The sequence below is a fragment of the Stenella coeruleoalba genome (assembly GCF_951394435.1).
Source record: "Stenella coeruleoalba genome assembly, chromosome: 12".
In the NCBI taxonomy this organism is placed as follows: Eukaryota; Metazoa; Chordata; class Mammalia; order Artiodactyla; family Delphinidae; genus Stenella; species Stenella coeruleoalba.
This window is the reverse complement of record NC_137158.1, coordinates 89715579-89732872: the sequence shown is the minus strand read 5'-3', so window position 1 is coordinate 89732872 and position 17294 is coordinate 89715579. Positions and strand designations below refer to the sequence as shown.

At 49.9% G+C, this 17294-nt stretch overlaps 1 protein-coding gene across 1 annotated transcript in view; it reads left to right on the top strand.

The window, feature by feature from the left end:
• The window catches only part of WDR27 (WD repeat domain 27), a 36690-nt gene that overhangs the window by 9385 nt on the left and 10011 nt on the right, over nucleotides 1-17294 (top strand). The window contains 12 exon segments of the mRNA XM_079939623.1: nucleotides 3840-4117; nucleotides 4455-4948; nucleotides 6353-6466; nucleotides 6578-6636; nucleotides 8095-8390; nucleotides 11312-11408; nucleotides 12641-12784; nucleotides 12879-13028; nucleotides 13579-13657; nucleotides 13661-13729; nucleotides 13960-14081; nucleotides 14509-14591. Coding sequence (XP_079795749.1) covers nucleotides 3840-4117; nucleotides 4455-4948; nucleotides 6353-6466; nucleotides 6578-6636; nucleotides 8095-8390; nucleotides 11312-11408; nucleotides 12641-12784; nucleotides 12879-13028; nucleotides 13579-13657; nucleotides 13661-13729; nucleotides 13960-14081; nucleotides 14509-14591 — 1985 coding nt within the window.

The window sequence follows — 17294 nt, the reverse complement described above, 5'->3', positions numbered from 1 at the left end:
TGTGCCCCTGCTACCGTCTCATTGTGGCTTCTCCTTTGTCTTTGGATGTGGGGTATCTTTTTTGGTGAGTTCCAGTGTCTTCCTGTCGATGATTGTTCAGCAGTTAGTTGTGATTCCGGTGCTCTCGCAAGAGGGAGTGAGCGCACATCCTTCTACTCCACCATCTTGAGCCCTTCGTTGTTTTTTATTTTTTAATTGTGTTTGGTAACCTGCAATCCATCTGAAATTCAGTTGTTTTTGCTATTATTTCCCAAGTGTTTGTCTAGTCTCTGAAAATTAAAATGGTCTGTTTCTTACACTCAGGGTGATATTCCTTCATACTGTATCCCAGCTCAGCTGTCTGTCCAGAGTTCTGTCCTGGGCTCTGCTCAGCCTTTTGGTTAGAATTAGTTGGGATGGGCTGCAACTCAGTGCAAAGGAAAACCACATCTGTGTCCTGGGAGAGACCAGCCCAAACCGTGCATTTGGTCCTGAGGGTTGGCAAATCCTCTTGGGGCTCAAGTCAGAATAAATAGGGTGAGTAGGTTTGGAGGTGGCAGCTCCGAGCATGGTCACCTGCCGCCGTGGGCATAGATGCCAAGCCCTGAGGTGGCCCTGAGTGGCAGACCAGACCCACGCTCCTCCCCTCAGTGTGTTTCCTTCTCTGCTGAGGCAACGCTTTCTGGGACCAGATGGGCTGTGAGGTTACATTAAAGCACCTGGTGGAGGTGCTACCCACCACGAGTCAGAAAGTGTAGGTGTGGCGATTCCACTGACTAGTCTTAACACTTTCTAATCTTTCTGATTTTGTTCTCTGGAAAATGGGAAAAAATATAACCATTTTAAAGGGTTATTGTAAGAATTAAGTGGTATAATGTATTATTGATAAACACAAATCTACATGTTAATATCTATGAAAATACTATTTGCAAATCATGGTGATAAACTCTATAGGAATTACAGAAGAGATTAAGACAGTTGAAATAAGACAAATACAATACAGTTTATCACAGTTTGATGGGTGGATTCTTAAAAATTTTGAAACAATTGTGACTTTTGATATATTATTTCATGTGTTTCTTGAAATGTTTATGCTTTCAAAACACAGCGGAAGGAGGCACAGTAACTTCCTTTCATCCACTGGGGACACGTACACCCATCATTTCCACGTGCCAGCAGTGCTAGGCACTGGGTACTTTACAGTTATAAAACTTGCAAAGCAAATCATGGTAGCTTTGAAACATTTAGCTATTTTTTGTATGAAGCTCTCTGCTGTACCTTGGAAAATGTAAAATAAGTAAGTAAAACCAATTTGTAAATTAGAGAAGAACGTGCTTTAAAATATTCAACACATTTTATTTTTGTTTTTGTTTTCTCCAAACATCGCAGGCTTCTCAAGTCTTTCAAAGTCTCTGATTTATTACTACAGAGAATGTGTGTCCTGGGGAGATCGGGGAGCGCACAAGGCCTGACCGGGTCTGTGTCTGGCCTTACAGGTGCTAAAATAAGGCCTCCTATCCACCTCCTATTGGAAGTGCTTCCTGCCTTCTTTGGGGTTATTCCCAACAGAGTTTCTTAGGTAGCATGTTTTTGTTTGTCTCCTTTGTCTTGTTAAATCGCGAGCCCTGCACCTGCAGGCTGGGAGGTGATTACAGCCCCACCCATCGACCCAGGAGGTGTATGCTGGGGGGTCACCCTCCATGAAGTGGCCTGGGGAGTCTAGATCTGTACATTCCTCGTCGTGCGGGTGCGTGCTGCGTGGGAGCCCCAGCCTGAGGCCCCTCGGCCGGTCCCCTCTGGCGGTGAACTTCCCACCGCTGAGGTCCTGCGCTCCCGCTGTCTCAGATTGTGTGCTGTTTCTTTTCACAGTTGGAATGAAATCAGATAGTCCATTATTTAGGGCTCTCTGGTTGGAAATAACAGAATAGCCTAGATGAAGGGAAACCCCACCGAATTCAAGACAGAAGGAGTAGAACCAAATGCTGGGACCCAGTGGCCCAGACCCAGTCCTGCTGTTCTCTACACAGCGCGTCCTCCGCTCCACACCCCATGGCAGCATCCCCCTTGCCCTCGGCTTCCGCGTTCTTTGCTTCTGTGCTAATGGGATTCTGGCCCCCGAAAGAGAGAATCACTGCAATTTTAGCAGGTAATCCACCAGGTGTCTGCAGCAGATTATACCTTTAGGATTGGCATGACCCTTCACTCGCTGGGTGTTTGAGGGACAAATCTGAAATTCCCCACGAAGAAAGAAAGGGCTGGGCATGGATTGGATATGAGGGCAAAAAAAGGAAGGAATTAATATTCACTCAAGCTTTGTGCCTGGAAACTTGGAAACTAGGAAAACGGTTGTGCGGTTAAGAGAAATGTGGGGACAGGAAAGGTCTGCAAGGGAAGGAGAGGGTGGAAACTGAGGTGTTGGCTGACCTTCCGTTGTCCTTGCAGAGCTACTGACCAGGCTCTCTGGGCCAGACCCCAGGCCTGGACTTGGCTTTAGCCCCGTCGTCCCCACCCAGCCCCTCTCAACTCTGACCCCCGGCGCTGCGGCCAGATTGACGTGTGTGTTTCCGGACGGGCAGCCCTGATTGTCTCAGTTCTTAGCTCCCCAGGGTCCCCTGAGCATAAGGATGAGCCCTGCTCTGCGGTCTGTTGAGCAGCGACCATCCCAGGATCTCCCCTCGGGAGCATCAGCTCCCCCACTTCTTAGCCCCACCCCATCTCTGCTGGTAACTGTCCAGAGTCTTCTTCTGTGTTACTACCACTTCCCCCATGAGGCCTGTCCAGGCCGAGTCCACACAGCCAGCATGGTGACCACGTGGCTGGGTTCTCTGAATCTAAACAACCAGCTTGGTGGCCGGATGGCGAGGCGCTTTGCTCACGACTTTGTAGCTGAGGCTTCAGGTGTGTCTGGTGCCCGTGAGGCGGTGCTGAATCTGGGGTGACCCAGGGCTACTGCCGCATGTGTATAACCTGGTAGCCGTTACGGAGTTACTGACTGTGAAGTGGGACAGGTCTGAGACTGTTTTCATTTCTGTCTGTGTGTCACTGATTGATGCTTTATAAGACGCAGCCAGTGAACCAGTGGTTGTATAAGCCGAGATAACCGACCTTGGCGACCTAGAATGTTGTGAACTAGTTGAACGAGTCCCAGATGCACGACGGGTATGGGTTTGTTTTGTAGTTCGCCACTGACTTTGTTCATCAGTGTAGAACATAACTTTGCATCTTGTTTTTTTTTTTTTCTTTTGCGGTACGCGGGCCTCTCACTGTTGTGGCCTCTCCCGTTGCGGAGCACAGGCTCCGGACGCGCAGGCTCAGCGGCCATGGCCCACGGGCCCAGCAGCTCCGCGGCACGTGGGATCTTCCCCGACCGGGGCCCGAACCCGTGTCCCCTGCATCGGCAGGCGGACTCTCAACCACTGCGCCACCAGGGAAGCCCATAACTTTGCATCTTAATCGTTGCTGACAGTCTTCGATTTTGGTCGTGGCTCTCTGAAAGCACTTCTTGGTGCCGGTGCTGGAGCATCGTCTGGTCCTCGCGAGGCCTCTGTGAGGGTGGCTGGCGTTCCCTCCGTTCCCATTGGGGGAGCAGGCGCTCCGCGTGGAAGCAAGGTCTGCTCAGTGGGAGCCGTGGCGCTGGAACCGAGGTCTGCTTAACTTGAAAGCCTGTGGGAGCAGTGAGCAGTCATGACAGGGAACTTCCGGGATGTCAGTGATTTTCTTTTTCTTGGGGGTGGGGAGGGAAGACGAGTCACCAGGTGTGACGTGTGTGTGATCATACCAGTAATTACGAGTAAACAACAGACTGTCCTCTGCATGAAATACCATACCCATAGTCCGCTTATATGTACTTTGTGTTTCAGGTTGAAGATGGAAGAACCACAAGAGATTTTCTCCATAAATGATGGCCGCGCAGGTGATATAGTCGTGGAAAAATACCTGGTGGATTCCAAGAAGTCCGCATCCCACGTTCAGTTCGCCTGCAGTGGGCAGTCCTGTGCTTTCCCCTTAGATAGAAACGAACTTTGTGTATGGGACACCAAGGAACCTCCTCACCAGGTATTTAAAAAGTTATACGTGTTTTTTGTTAAGTCACAGAAATTTGCCGTCAAGCTCTGTTCCTCTGATGCTGTTTGGGTGAGTTTGCCCTTTGTGGATTCAGTTACCGGCTACGGGAGAAAAATGCTAACAAAACAAAGCATATTAAGTTTTGACTTAGGAAATAAACTGGAATCACTTTATTTAAAAATAACATCTCTTGAAGTTAGAATTGGGTCTTTTAAAAATATATTCTAAGCCTCTGTTTAACCTTTTGAACATATGAAATGAAGTTATAATGACTGTTTAAATGTCCTTATCTAGTAGTTTTGACACCTGGATCAGTTCTGGTTTGGTTTCAAGGTCTAAATGACTTGTGGGTGTTTTCCATCATTTCTTATTTCTCTTGTTTTTTGACCGAATGGTCTTGTCTCCTTGAGGACCTTTCTGCTCAGATGGGCACAGTGTCCCTTCTGTCTGCTTGCCACGGGCCAAAGCAGGTCACTGGCCAGGCGTGGAGCCGCGGCGGATGCAGGGAAGAGGGAGGACGGGATGCACAACTCACCTGGAGTCTGTGCGCGTGGCCTTCTGCAAGACATGCCGTCATCCTCGTGATGCAGTGTCTTCCCCACAGACAGTGCCCGTGTTCCACGTGTTTCCAGAAGAACTTTTCAATGTTTTTAATGCTCTCAAAGAGCCAAAATCAAACCAAAGCTCACGTCATTCTGCACGTAATCCTGGAATAGAGGGTTACGCTCTCAGCATCTCCCATGAGGTCATCTCGGACATTACACTAATGACCCAACTCCCTCCAGGGCGACTTCCACGAGGGACCGTTCTCGGCACCCTCCTGGGAAACGTGCTGTGTTTAAGGCCTAGTCCCACCGATCATGTTACTGCGGTGTGTGCTGGAAACAAAGTATTCACACTGGACGTTGAGCTAAGACCCGACACCGCGTGAAGTTCCCCGGCACGACGCCCACGCTCCCGGTGCTGGGCCTCACCTGCCTCTTCTCAGCAGGGTTTGTAACTGGGCCTGTTTTTGTAAAGATGTGAGGGGCAACGAATGAAAACATTTCTTTATCTTGCGATTGGAAAGCACTGGACCCAGATACTGCTGTTCTATGTAAATTAGGAAACCTTTCCAGGAAGTCTGGACACCAGGGCTCACTGAGCACACGTGTGGTAAACTGTGTTTCTCTGATCGGCTCCTACTCGAGCGGTCTCTTCAAGGCCTGGAAAGTGCTTTTATCTCTTCTAGCAAAATTTGCTGTTCATCCAGAATTGGCCTCTTCTGCCTTAATTCTCAGTTGGGCTGCGTTTAAGTAGGCGTGCCACCTCTTGCGGCTTCTGTGCTTTGGTTGCTCTACGCGCTGGCCGGACGCCAGGCCTGGAGAGCAGGCGGCTTCTTCCTCAGAACTCACCTTCTGCCCGAGACGCAGCTTGGAGACAGATCTTCCAGGGCCTGGTGTTGTGTCTTGTCTTCCGTTTGCCAGGTGAATGCAGTCAGCAAAGCTAGTTGCCTGCAAGGCATTTTCTTGCCATTTCCACTGTCAAAACCTAGCGTAGGAGGGACGTTAGCGCACCAAACCTTCACTGATGATGGTTAAGCCATGGCGCCTCAGGTGTGCCAGGCAGTTTGCGGTGCAGAGTGGATGTTTCTGTCTTCAAACAATTTTGGGCCAGATTGTGAAGTTGAGGGTCGCACATAACAAAAGGTCAGATGGTGGAGGTGACCTAGGATCAGGGCAGGGCTGTGAGCTTGTTCAGCGACACGTTGGCATTTGAGCTGTAAATGTTTAAAACGTTTTGTGCAGACACCTTTTGATGGTCACCCCCCATACCTAACAAACACCATATTCATGTCAGGGGAAGGTAAACCAGGATGAGCAGGAGGACACTTAGCGCGTACAGTGTTTGAAGGAAGACAGATGCTCCCGAAAGAGAAAGTGATAAGCCTGGCATGGAGTGCGGACGCCTCTGCAGGGCCAGCCTGGCGGCGGGTGCGGCGGGGCAGTGTGTGCGGGGTGTGGGCCGTGGGGAGGTGGGGCGCCCCAGATGCTGCTTCAGGGCGTGACGGGGGTGTCAGCCTTGGTCAGTCTCATTTCTTCAGTCGCTGCTCCCGGGGCCAGGACCGCGGCGCTTCCCTCTCGGCTCAGCCCCTGAACTTTAGCTTCCAGCGTTATGCACAGGAAGTTCCAAATTCGAACCAGGGGATTATGTAAAGTAGAATTAATTCTAATAGAAACTATTTTCTGTGAGGTTCATAGAACTTCTTAATAAAAATAATAATTACCAGAGCACTCTGTGCCTGGTCTTCCCTCACCAATTCCCCCAGGGCCGGTCTACCCTAGCCGAGCTGCAGGGTCCCCAGGGCCCAGTGACCGCGGCCGCGTTTTGCACTCGGCAGGCACGTGTCATCATCGCGGTGTCCGAGGACAGAAGCTTCGAGGTACGGGACGGGCGTTAGACTGTGGTGGTGTGTGAACGATTTGTGTTGTGCTTTTGGTTCGTGGTCACTGCCACACGCGTAACGTCCGAGGGGTGACTGTCCTGGACTCAGCCCGATGTCTTGGCTGCTTGCTGGGCGGCTCTGGGGGCCGGGGCTCGTGGCACGTTCTGGTGGCCTGGCATTCCAGGTGGGCTGAGTCAGTGACGGGACCCTCCTTCTCCCGGAATCCAGGGCCCTGGAGAGCTAGCACCTTAATTTACCTCCACAGTATATCCTAGGGGCCCAGCAGCAGGGCCACTTTCCAATATCAGAAGATTCATTCAGAGCTAAATTAGGCTTAAGAAGGAAATAACGCAAAACGCAAGCTCAGTTCCCATCCACCTCCGAGTCAGTGCACTGTGAGTATTTTCTAACTGACAAAGTGAGGATGTCCTACGTTGTGGCTGAAGGAAAGTTGGGGGTGATTAACAGGCATCTGCAGAGAGAGCGAGAGAGGAGAGAGATTGTAAAAATGCTTCTGTTGTCACCTTGAAATTTCGCACTTGCAAGAGCTCTGGAGCAGACTGCTGGGGCCAGAACCCCAGCTCGCCACTTACCAACTGCTGCTGACAGATTAACCGAGCTCGCCTGACCTCTCTTATCTGGAAAATGGAAATGATGGCCTCCGTCTCCTCAAGGGGTGTGAGAATTAGAGCGGATGTTTGGAAAACAGGAGGGTGCGCCTGTCGCTTAGTAACTGGTCCTTTGTCGTCAGGATACAGGTGACAGTGACCTTGTCCCCTCTTCTCGGCAGTGTTGATGAAGTGCTGGAAACGTCTCCAACCTTCTCTTGTCTGGGTCTTCCAAAACTATAGGTTGTTATTTCTGGAAATGTTTATTTCCTGTGTGTATGATGCTGATATCTTTAATTGTATTTCTGTAGTTTTATTATTTATATGCTTATTATTTTGTCCTTTAGATAACCATTCACATAAATTAATTTGTAATTTGGTAGAAGTATTAGTTCAAACTATAGCAATAATGGTAAAATTTTGACCTCTTCTAAAGAAACGTGTGTCTGTCCAAAGGTTTGGGACCATCGCATGGGATCATTAACATACAGCTCATCAGTGTTAACAGGTAACTTAAAACTTTTACCTGTTTTCTGTCCGTGGGCTATGTGTAACCTAATACATACATGTTAACCTGTAAGCCGGAGCTGTGACAGTCAAGGGGGTTTGAATCCATTTATCAGTCTCAGGGATAGAGCATACTTCTTGGAATTATGTTGGAATTATTTTCCTGAAATTAACTATGGGGACTTTATTTGACTGTTAAGAAAACAATTATAAGCTTGATTTTGATGTCATCTATAAAGTTTATTCAGGACGTGCAGTGTTTTCAACATTCATGCATCCTAACTCTCCTGAATCCTTGACACTCTGGATTCACGGTAAGTTTTAAATGAAATGACATCCTAGGCAACGATTTAAAAAAGAGACATTCATTTAATTGCTGTTTTCACCACTAATTCCGTAGTCTTATTGTTTCTTACTTAAGAATCGTTGTTGCTGCGTGTTTAATGTTGTTTGGTGCTATTCTCACTCTGGGAGTTAGTGACTCATGGAGGGGCTGGGATGACCCCCCAGGCTTCCCCCGGGCCGTTCCGACCGCTGTCTTCGCACACTCATGCACTTTCCGAAATTTGTGTTCACTTACAGTTTCTACTTCCTGGTGAAGAACTTACTTTGGAATAGTTCACATGTGACTAAAAGAAATACCATCAGTAAAAGTGCTGGCTCCCAGTTTAAACTCTGTCAGGCACCTTTAAAGCTAAGAACGCACGTGCCCCCTCCAATAGCCTCTCCCCCCCTGAGCCTCCTTGTGGACCAGCGAAGGCTGCAGCCGGTCACCGGCTGTGTGGATGGCCAGGTGAGAACCACAGGCTAACTCCAGTCTTCAGACGTTGTTATGACTAAGTGAACACGTGCACGAAGGTCTCTGTTTCACTGTTGCTTTGTATCCTTTGCTGAGGCCGTACCTCCAGCGCCTGGTGGGGTTTTCATACCCGCGGGGCCTCGCCTGCAGAGAGGCTCGGTCCTCTGTAAAATCTCGTACAACCACTAGTGTCAGATTTATATATTTTGAGAAATTTGAAGATATTTGATATTTTTAAAAACTTAGTTTTGTTGACTTAAAAAATTATGCACAACGTGAGAGCTGTGAGTTAAGTTTTATTTGGGGCAAAATGAGGACTGCGGCCCGGGACGTGGCATTTCAGGTAACTCTGAGAACTGCTCCGACCAGGCGAGGGGCTGGGAGGCTGAGGGCCAGGGTATGTAGGAGTTTGGCAGCAAAGGGCAGCTAGTCGGAACCTCAAAGGATTATCGTTAAATAAAGAAATCCAGGCATCTCAAGGAATTCAGCGCTTTTCTATGTATGGGAAGACGCAAGCGTCTGGCCTCAGTGAAGTCATTCCTTTGACGTGCACCTCAGCTACCTGGGGCCAGTATTTTCGGGCTGAGTTGCCTCAGGGCTCGCCGCGGGGAGTGGCTGCAGCCTGATGGCTGCTAGACGGCAGCTTTCTTTTCAGCCCTGAGCTTCCTCGCTCAAGTTGCAGGCAGGGCTGCAATCTTTGGTGACTGTGACATCCTTTGTTTATTGATATGGCAGGAAATATTCCATTTATAAATATTCCATTTACCAGATTTTAGGTGAGCAATTGAGGTTTACTTCACAAAGCATGGATACTGTTCTCTTTTAAAAACAGTGGCTGTTGATATAACTTGGGAAAGACCTCACGTGAGGAGGTAACCCAGGTCTTCCTCCTGTGCGTCTCCTTGGCTTTCACATCGCACTCTTCTGATGCTTCTGTCCCCAGACGGGGGGAGGGGGTCCCCCAGGAAGCCGGTCAGCATGACACCAGCGGGGGTCCCACAGTTAACCCAGTTCTGACACTGTCTACCTGGAGGTGGTTAAGGGCTCAGTCCCACGAGACTGCCCCTCACTTCAGATGCCAGTCGCAGGTAGCGGGTCCCCAGGTCACCCACAACTTCGCCTGACTCGGCTGCAAATCAGAGGTTCCCACGGCCCCTTCCTCTGCTTGATTAATACAGGCGAGCAGCCAGAGGAAGAGCTACCAGGGCAAGGTTTGGGGGCGTCCTCAGCACAGGAGCTTCTGTTCCCATGGACGTGGGGGGCATCGCACCCCAGGGAGGATGTTGTCACCCACCTGGATCTCCCTGAACCTGCACTTCTGGGGTTTTCATGGAGGCTCATTGCTTAGGCAGGATTGATTCGATCCTTGGCGGTGGGTGATAGAAGTCCGTCTCCAGCCCCTGCACCCCTCCCCCGAGGTCAGCGGTGGTTCCCCTGGCAACCAGTCTCCATCCTTAGGTGACCTGAGGGCTTTCCAGAAGTCACCTCATTAACATAACAAGTGACACCGTGGTCACTCTCATCAGGAGATTCCAAGGGTTTTAGGAGCTCCGTGTGGGCTGTGTCCACCGTGCTGTGTTTGGAGAGACCAGGCGTGCGGTGCTGGGGACGGGAGCACACCGTGCTTGGTCCAGTGTTTTGCAGAAGACGAGTGACCGCTGGGTTGTGTCTGCACCTCAAGTCGGCACTGCCCCCCGATGTGCCGTTAGGAGGACGCCCCCGGGTGGGGGCATGAGGGAGGGAAGGATTGGAGGCCAGAGGAGAGCAGCCAGGGCACCGCCTCTCACCCTGTCAGCTCCCTGCTCACTCTTCTCCTTGGCTTCCTGCTTTGCATCCGACCACCTGGTGAGAGTCCTGTGTCTACACGTGGTCTTGCGTGTCTAGACGGGTTTTGCTTTTCCAGCTTCGGACCTTCGGTTTGGTGGAAGGACACCATTATCACTGTGTGACACACGTTGACCTGAGGAAAGAGAGAGTTTCCGCACCAGTGGGGTGGAGTCCAAGCCATGCACCTGGCCAGGTGATGCCCTGCAGACCCGCCCATGGGGCTCAGGCCCACAGCGACCCCCTCCCTAGCAGGGGGTGGAGGGAGAGGGAGGAGAAGCCAGGGTCCCGGACGAGGCAGGTCCTGTGGGAGCGGCGGGGTGGGGCGGGTGGAGGCCTGTCTTAGTGGACAGCGGGCTGCGGCTCTCCAGCCCATTGGCAGTGTCACAGCGGGGGCTGCCCAGGGGTCCGCGGCTCTTCCACTGAGCCCGCTCGTCACCCCTCCCTCCCCACGCCTGTCCCCGTCGCCAGGTGCCGAGTGTCTGCCGCTCTGCCCCCGGAGGAGCTGGGGAAGCTACTGCTTTTACTGTTTAATCCCGCGATGGAGTCTCTTTCCTAGGCACCTGCGTCCTTCATTTTCTTGTTACAGCAGGTGTGTCTCTGCTCTGCTCGCCTTCAGACTTATCGTGGTTGGTGTTCTTTCAGTTTGTGGTATATGTGTGTATATATATAGGTAAATGGCTGTAAGCGGTTTCTTTTTAAAGCAGGTCAGAAATTGCCTTTATCCGTTAGATCTACTTTTTCCTAATGTGTTTGCCTTGGCTTTCATTATTTCTTGTGTAAATACTCATTTATTATGAAGTAATAAGCCCACTTTAGGAATTCACAGTTATCTCTAAGTAGACCATTTCCTCCTCACCCCCTTTCTGTGGATCTATCCTTGAGACTCCATCTCTCTCCCACAGGCCTCATGATATAGGGTCTAATGTTTATTTCTAACCTTGTGCTTTATAATGTATAAGCCTAAGGATTTTTCTTGTTTCGTGATCTGAGCTTTCCAGCAACATGTATTTCCTACAACATCCCACTGGGTCAGCTGTTAGCCTTGACCTTGACTAATCATTTTAACGTCACCTCTCAGATTGTCAGTAATTCTGTCCCTAGAAGACAGTCAGCCTCCCTCCACAAAGGCACCGGACACAGGAGAAGAGATTGAAGTGACACTTCCTGTCCTGAGCCTGGCGCCCTGTGACTGTGGTTTGTAAGTACCATGGACTCCGCCACGGCCGTATGGAGAAAGCCTCCTTCCTAAATTAGGTTCATTGTTTTTCTAGAATGATTAAAATAAACCGAATTATCTTTGTCTGACATAACCGTAAGTGTAAGTGTTCTTAGGACTGCATATTTTATGTCTTAAGGTTGATAATCTCGGCCAGTTATTTTAAAGTCTATTTTATTAAAAAAGCGAGATTAATTTTCTTCACCCAAATCTAGGCAGATCTTGACTTCTGCAGTAGGGCAAAGGGTGATGTCGTGACCTCATTCCCCTTGGCTCCACACAGAGTTTGGAGAGCTCTGGAGATGACTAAAGAGCAGCCTCTGGCCCTGCTGGTGTGGGAGACCTGAGGAGGCTGCTGGTGCGGCTGCAGCCCTTCTGTGCTTGCGCAGCAGACAGTCGTGTCTCTGCACAGGTGCCCCTGCCTGGTCCGGAACAGCGCCTGGCCCGAACTTGTTCCGCCTGGCCCGAACTTGAGCTGACTAGTGGGTCTGAGGCCTTGGGTCCCCACCGTCCCTCAGGGAGCAGTGATCCCACTTCTGCTCAGACTCGCTTGGTCTCCCTGGGGCTGGTGTTGGAGGCTGAGGACCCGAGAACAGCCTGGGCAGTGGCTGAGGCTGCTGTTTGGCTTCATGCCAAGGCGCATGTGGGACAGAGGTGTCTGTGGAGGCCGTTCTGAGTCCAGGTCTGATGAAACCAGAGGCGGCTGATCAATCAGATTACAGCCTGCGTCTAGTTTGTAAACGGAAAAACAAAGAAGAAATGGCAGATCTGTGTGTGCCTTGACGTGCACGCTGCTGTCGGTCAGTCTCCAGCCTGTCAGCACCGCCCGGCAGGGTCTTCTGTGCAGCCGTCACGCAGGCATGGAGCCCACCTGCGGGGAAGCCCACCTGTGTGGGGTCTCGCGGGGGCCGATGTGCTGACCTCCTGTGACGTCAGGGGGGAGAAAAACCTCCGTCCAGAGTTGAGTTGGGCCCAGCTTGTGGCCCTTTGAGCTCCCTGTCTTCCCTGGACAGTGGGTGTCTAGGAAACCCAGACCCTGGGATGTGCTGAGAGGTTATAAGTGATCGGACTGGCCCCTGGGACACAGGCAGAGGGACCCTCAGGTCGCCAAGGTTGTGCATCACCTGTTCCTCTCACGTGGGTCCAGCGCAATTCTCTGTGCCCTGGAGCTGGGAAGATCAGGACACTTTTTTCTCTTTTTCTTTTAAAATTAGTCTTTCTTCTGAGAATGCCAGCTGCTTGCAGACTGGAAGCTCAGCGGGTTTATTCATATTTAAGTTGGCAGACTTTGAACTGGAGGCCATTTTACGTTGCAAGGGTAAGACCTACGTTCAAAGGAGCTTTGGTGTGAACTTTGTGTAACTTTAAAAGTTTGCTTTGCCTGCCACGTGTGGAGGTCAGAGGTGAGGAGGACAAGATGCGCTGGTCCCCAGCGCCAGCTGCTCTCACCAGGCTGGCGGGTTACCGCCACGCCGCCCTGGCCTCTCCTGGCGTCCCCAGTCCCGCTGGCAACCCGGCGCCCTCCCTCTTTGTCCTGGGGCTCGGCCAGGCCGCGTCAGGGACCCTGAAGTCGGCTCTGCCCGTGTTCTTGCCGCAGTCTTGGTGTGGCGCCTGGTCACCCTCACACCTGTCAGGCTGAGCGACGTCTCCTCGCTCCTCCTGGTGTCTGCTGAGCTGCGGGGATGACCGACTCCTGCCCGCCCCCCCGGTCCCCCGTGGGCCCTACAGCCGAGGCCACTTCTGAGCCGACTGCCTGCGCCCTGCGCCCTGAGGGATCCCTGCCGGCCTGGGGTGGGGCCCAGGCCACACCTCACCTCCTCGTGGGACGTCACCCCTCCCTTGTCATCTGTCCGCTCATGTGACAGTCCCTGAACTCTCCAAGCCTCCACTGGCCTCAGTGCCCACGCCTGCCCCCCATCCCGCTGGTCTGTCCTTTAAGACCCAACTGGATGTCCCCCCTAGACCCGGCTCTGTGTTCTCACAGGGACGCTGCGCTTCCCAGCACTTTCACAGCCGTGTTGTGTGTTTAGTCCGCGGGCTTGGGCCGGGTCAGCTCTCCGTGGGCCGGGCCTTGAGCTGCGGGCCCCAGTGGCAGGGCCTGTCTGCTCCCTCCTAATGTCCTGGTGTCCTGATGTCGAGCCCGCGGCCCCAGCCTGTGTGCAGCAGGCACTCAGGGAGACCGCAGGGAGCACCCCTGCCATATTGCTTGTTTGTTCCTCCTTGCTGGAAATTAAGATTTCAGGAGCCTCCGCATTCATGTTGCTGGCTCGTGTGCTGTGATGAGCAAAACCAGTGGTCGTGAGGTGAGTCGTAGGCCATTCACTGTGCGTAGAGTTTGCACAGTGCGCCTGTCTGTACTGTGCTTTATCCTTCTTTTCTCCCAACGGCGCTGTAGTGGCTGCTTACTGAGACTGTGGGTGTGAGAGTTCAGGGGATCACACGGGGCTCTGCAAGCCGTGTGACTATCAGCACAGCTAAAGCTGTGTCCACAGTTCGAGTTCATCATTAATTCTCTCACGACCGGTCCATGCAGGCCTTCTGCTTGCTCACATCCATGTTCGAAAATCAGATGGCCCTGGTGGAGGTCGACCCCACCACCCCGGTGAGGTCTCAGCAGCGCCCTGGTGTGGGAAGGGATCTGTCAGTGCCGCCCCGGTACAGTCTTTCAGGAAGGTTGTGTACGTGTGGGTTTATCACTCGGGAGAATTTAGATTCCTTTTTATCTTAAGAAATAGAAGTAAAGTTTAGTAAACTCCCAGCTATACCAGCAATAAAGAAATTCTTGCTCACACCATGGCTCCTATCTTGTTTAAAACTAAATGGCTTGTGGTTTATTTTCATGTGAAACATTATTTTATTTCAGGATAGAAGGTAGACTTTACAACAGGACTTTTATTAAAAATAGGAATTCATTTTTTAGCAGGATAAGAATAAGCTTGACGGTTTTCCTCACTTCCAAATGCTGCACATCTGTATCTGCATGAATTAATCGTCCAAAACTGCCTTTAAGTTGCACGTCTCCTTGAAATAACTCCGTCATATAAGTTTGCTCTCATAGACCAGTTTTGTGTTTTTATTTTAGCTCCTGTGTCTTATCGACTCCTCCGCTGTATTTCGGACTTGTTAAGGAAAAAAGTACTAAGCCGGCTACTCACAAGCAATCTGGTTAGTGTAATGTAGTCTGAAATACAAAATGCAGAGGGGTTCCTTGTCTGAGTTACCTTTGTTTAGCTTCGCTCTGTCGTTTTGTGAATTCACGTTCGTCGAAGTGCAAATTCAGCGTTTTCTTCTTCCTTCACTCCGTCCTTTCTGTGCCTCTCGCGTGTTTTCACGCGGTGTTTGTGGTGGGGATGTGCTGGCGTTTCCTCTCCTGAGTTGGGTGTAATTCACAGGGATTCAAAACGGGAAAGACACTGCTGGTGGTTCCCTAGTGGCCAGCACAGAGCAGACTTATGGTGAGAAAAGTGTGTTCTTGTTTCCCTTTGCTGAAGAGTTTCACATTTTATTTATTTATTTATTTTATTTTATTTTTATTATTATTTTTTTTTGCGGTACGTGGGCCTCTCACTGTTGTGGCCTCTCCCGTTGCGGAGCACAGGCTCCGGACGCGCAGGCTCAGCGGCCATGGCTCACAGGCCCAGCCGCTCCGTGGCATGTGGGGTCTTCCCAGACCGGGGCACGAACCCGTGTCCCCTGCATCAGCAGGCTGACTCTCAACCACTGCGTCACCAGAGAAGCCCAAAGAGTTTCACATTTTAAAGCGAATCTCAGACATGATGCTACTTCTGCGTCCTGCATGTGCATTTCTTTTAATTTTTAAAATTATTTATTTATGTTTGGCTGTGTTGGGTCTTTGATGCTGCGCACAGGCTTTCTCTAGTAGTGGCAGGCGGGAGCTACTCTTCGTTGCAGTGCATGGGCTTCTCATTGCGGTGGCTTCTCTTGTTTGGGAGCACGGGCTCTAGACGCGCAGGCTCAGTAGTTGTGGTGCACGGGCTTAGTTGCTCTGCTGCATGTGGGATCTTCCTGGACTGGGGCTCGAACCTGTGTCCCCTGCATTGGCAGGCGGATTCTTAACCACTCACCACCAGGGAAGTCCCTGCATGTACATTTCTAAAGCACACTGCCGTTTCCTTACCCAGCTTCGGTGCCAGCATATCCGCACCAGCAGGGATTCTTCGGTGTCGTGTATTAGCCAGGCTTTTCACCTTTGAGTATGATATTAGCTGTGGGTTTACCGTAAGTGGCTTTGTTATGTTGAGATATGCTCCCTCTATACCAACTTTGATGAGAGTTTATCATGAATGGATGTTGAATTTTGTTAAATGCTTTTCCTGCATCTATTGAGATGATCATGTGATTTTTAGCCTTCCTTTTGTTAATGTGGTGCATCACATTGATTGATTTGTGAATAGTGAACCATCTTTGCATCCCTGGAATAAACCCACTTGATCATGGTGTATGATCCTTTTTATACATTGTTAAATTCAACTTGCATATATATATATACACATATATATATATATATTTTTTTGCAGTACACAGGCCTCCCACTGTTGTGGCCCCTCCCACTGCGGAGCACAGCCTCCGGATGCACAGGCCCAACGACCATGGCCCACGGGCCCAGCCACTCCACGGCACATGGGATCCTCCCAGACAGGGGCACGAACCCGCGTCCCCTGCATCGGCAGGCGGACTCCCAACCACTGCGCCACCAGGGAAGCCCTCAACTTGCATGTATTTTGTTGAGGATTTTTGCATCTGTATTCATCAGTGATACCGGCCTGTGATTTTTTTGTAGTATCTTTGTCTGGCTTGGGGATCAGGGTAATGGTGGCATTGTGGATGAATCTGGGAATGTTTCATCTCTTCAAGTTTTTGGAATAGTTTGAGAAGGATAGGTATTAGCTATTTATATGTCTGGTGGAATTCCCCGGTGAACCTGTTCAGTCCTGGACTTTTGTTTGCTGGGAGTTTGTAAATTACAAGTTCAATTTCACTGCTAGTGATCCATCTATTCAGATTGTGTATTTCTTCCTGAATCAGGTTTTGAAGATTGTATGTTTCCAGAAATTTGTCCATTTCTTCTAGGTTGTCCAGTTTGTTGGTACATAACTGTTTATAGGATTCTCTAATGTTTTTTTCTATCTCTGTGGCATTGGTTTTAATTTCTCCTCTTTCATTTCTTGTTTTTGTTTATTTGGGTCCTCTCTCCTTTCTTCTTGATGAGTCTGGCTAAAGGTTTGTCAATTTTGTTCTATCTTTTAAAAAAAAATCTCGTTTCATTGATCCTTTCTATTGTTTTTTGGTCTCGATTTTATTTATTTCCTCTCTGATCTTTATTATCTCCTTTCTTTTGCTGACTTTGGGCTTTGTTTATTCTTCTGTTTCTAATTCCTTTAGATGGAAGTTTAGGTTGTTTACTTGAGATTTTCTTGTTTCTTGAGGAAGGTCTGTGTCACTTTAAACTTCCCTCTTAGACCTTATTTTGCTGCATCGCATAGATTTTGGAAAGTTGTGTTTCCATTTTCATTTGTCTTGAGGTATTTTCTGATTTCCTCTTTGATTTCTTTATTGACCCATTTGTTTTTTAGTGGCATGTTGTTTAGTCTCCACATGTTGGTGCTTTTCTCATTTTTCTTCCTGTAATTGATTTCCAGTTTTATGATATTGTGGTTGGAAGAAATGCCTGATAGAATTTCTGTCCTCAGTCTCTTGTTGAGACTTGTTTTGTAGCCCAGCACGTGATTTATCTTGGAGAAGGTTCCATGTGCACTTGAAAAGAATGTGTATTCTGCTGTTTTTGGATGGAATGTTGTAGATATCTATTAAGTCCAACTGCTCTGTTGTATCATTTAAGACTAATGT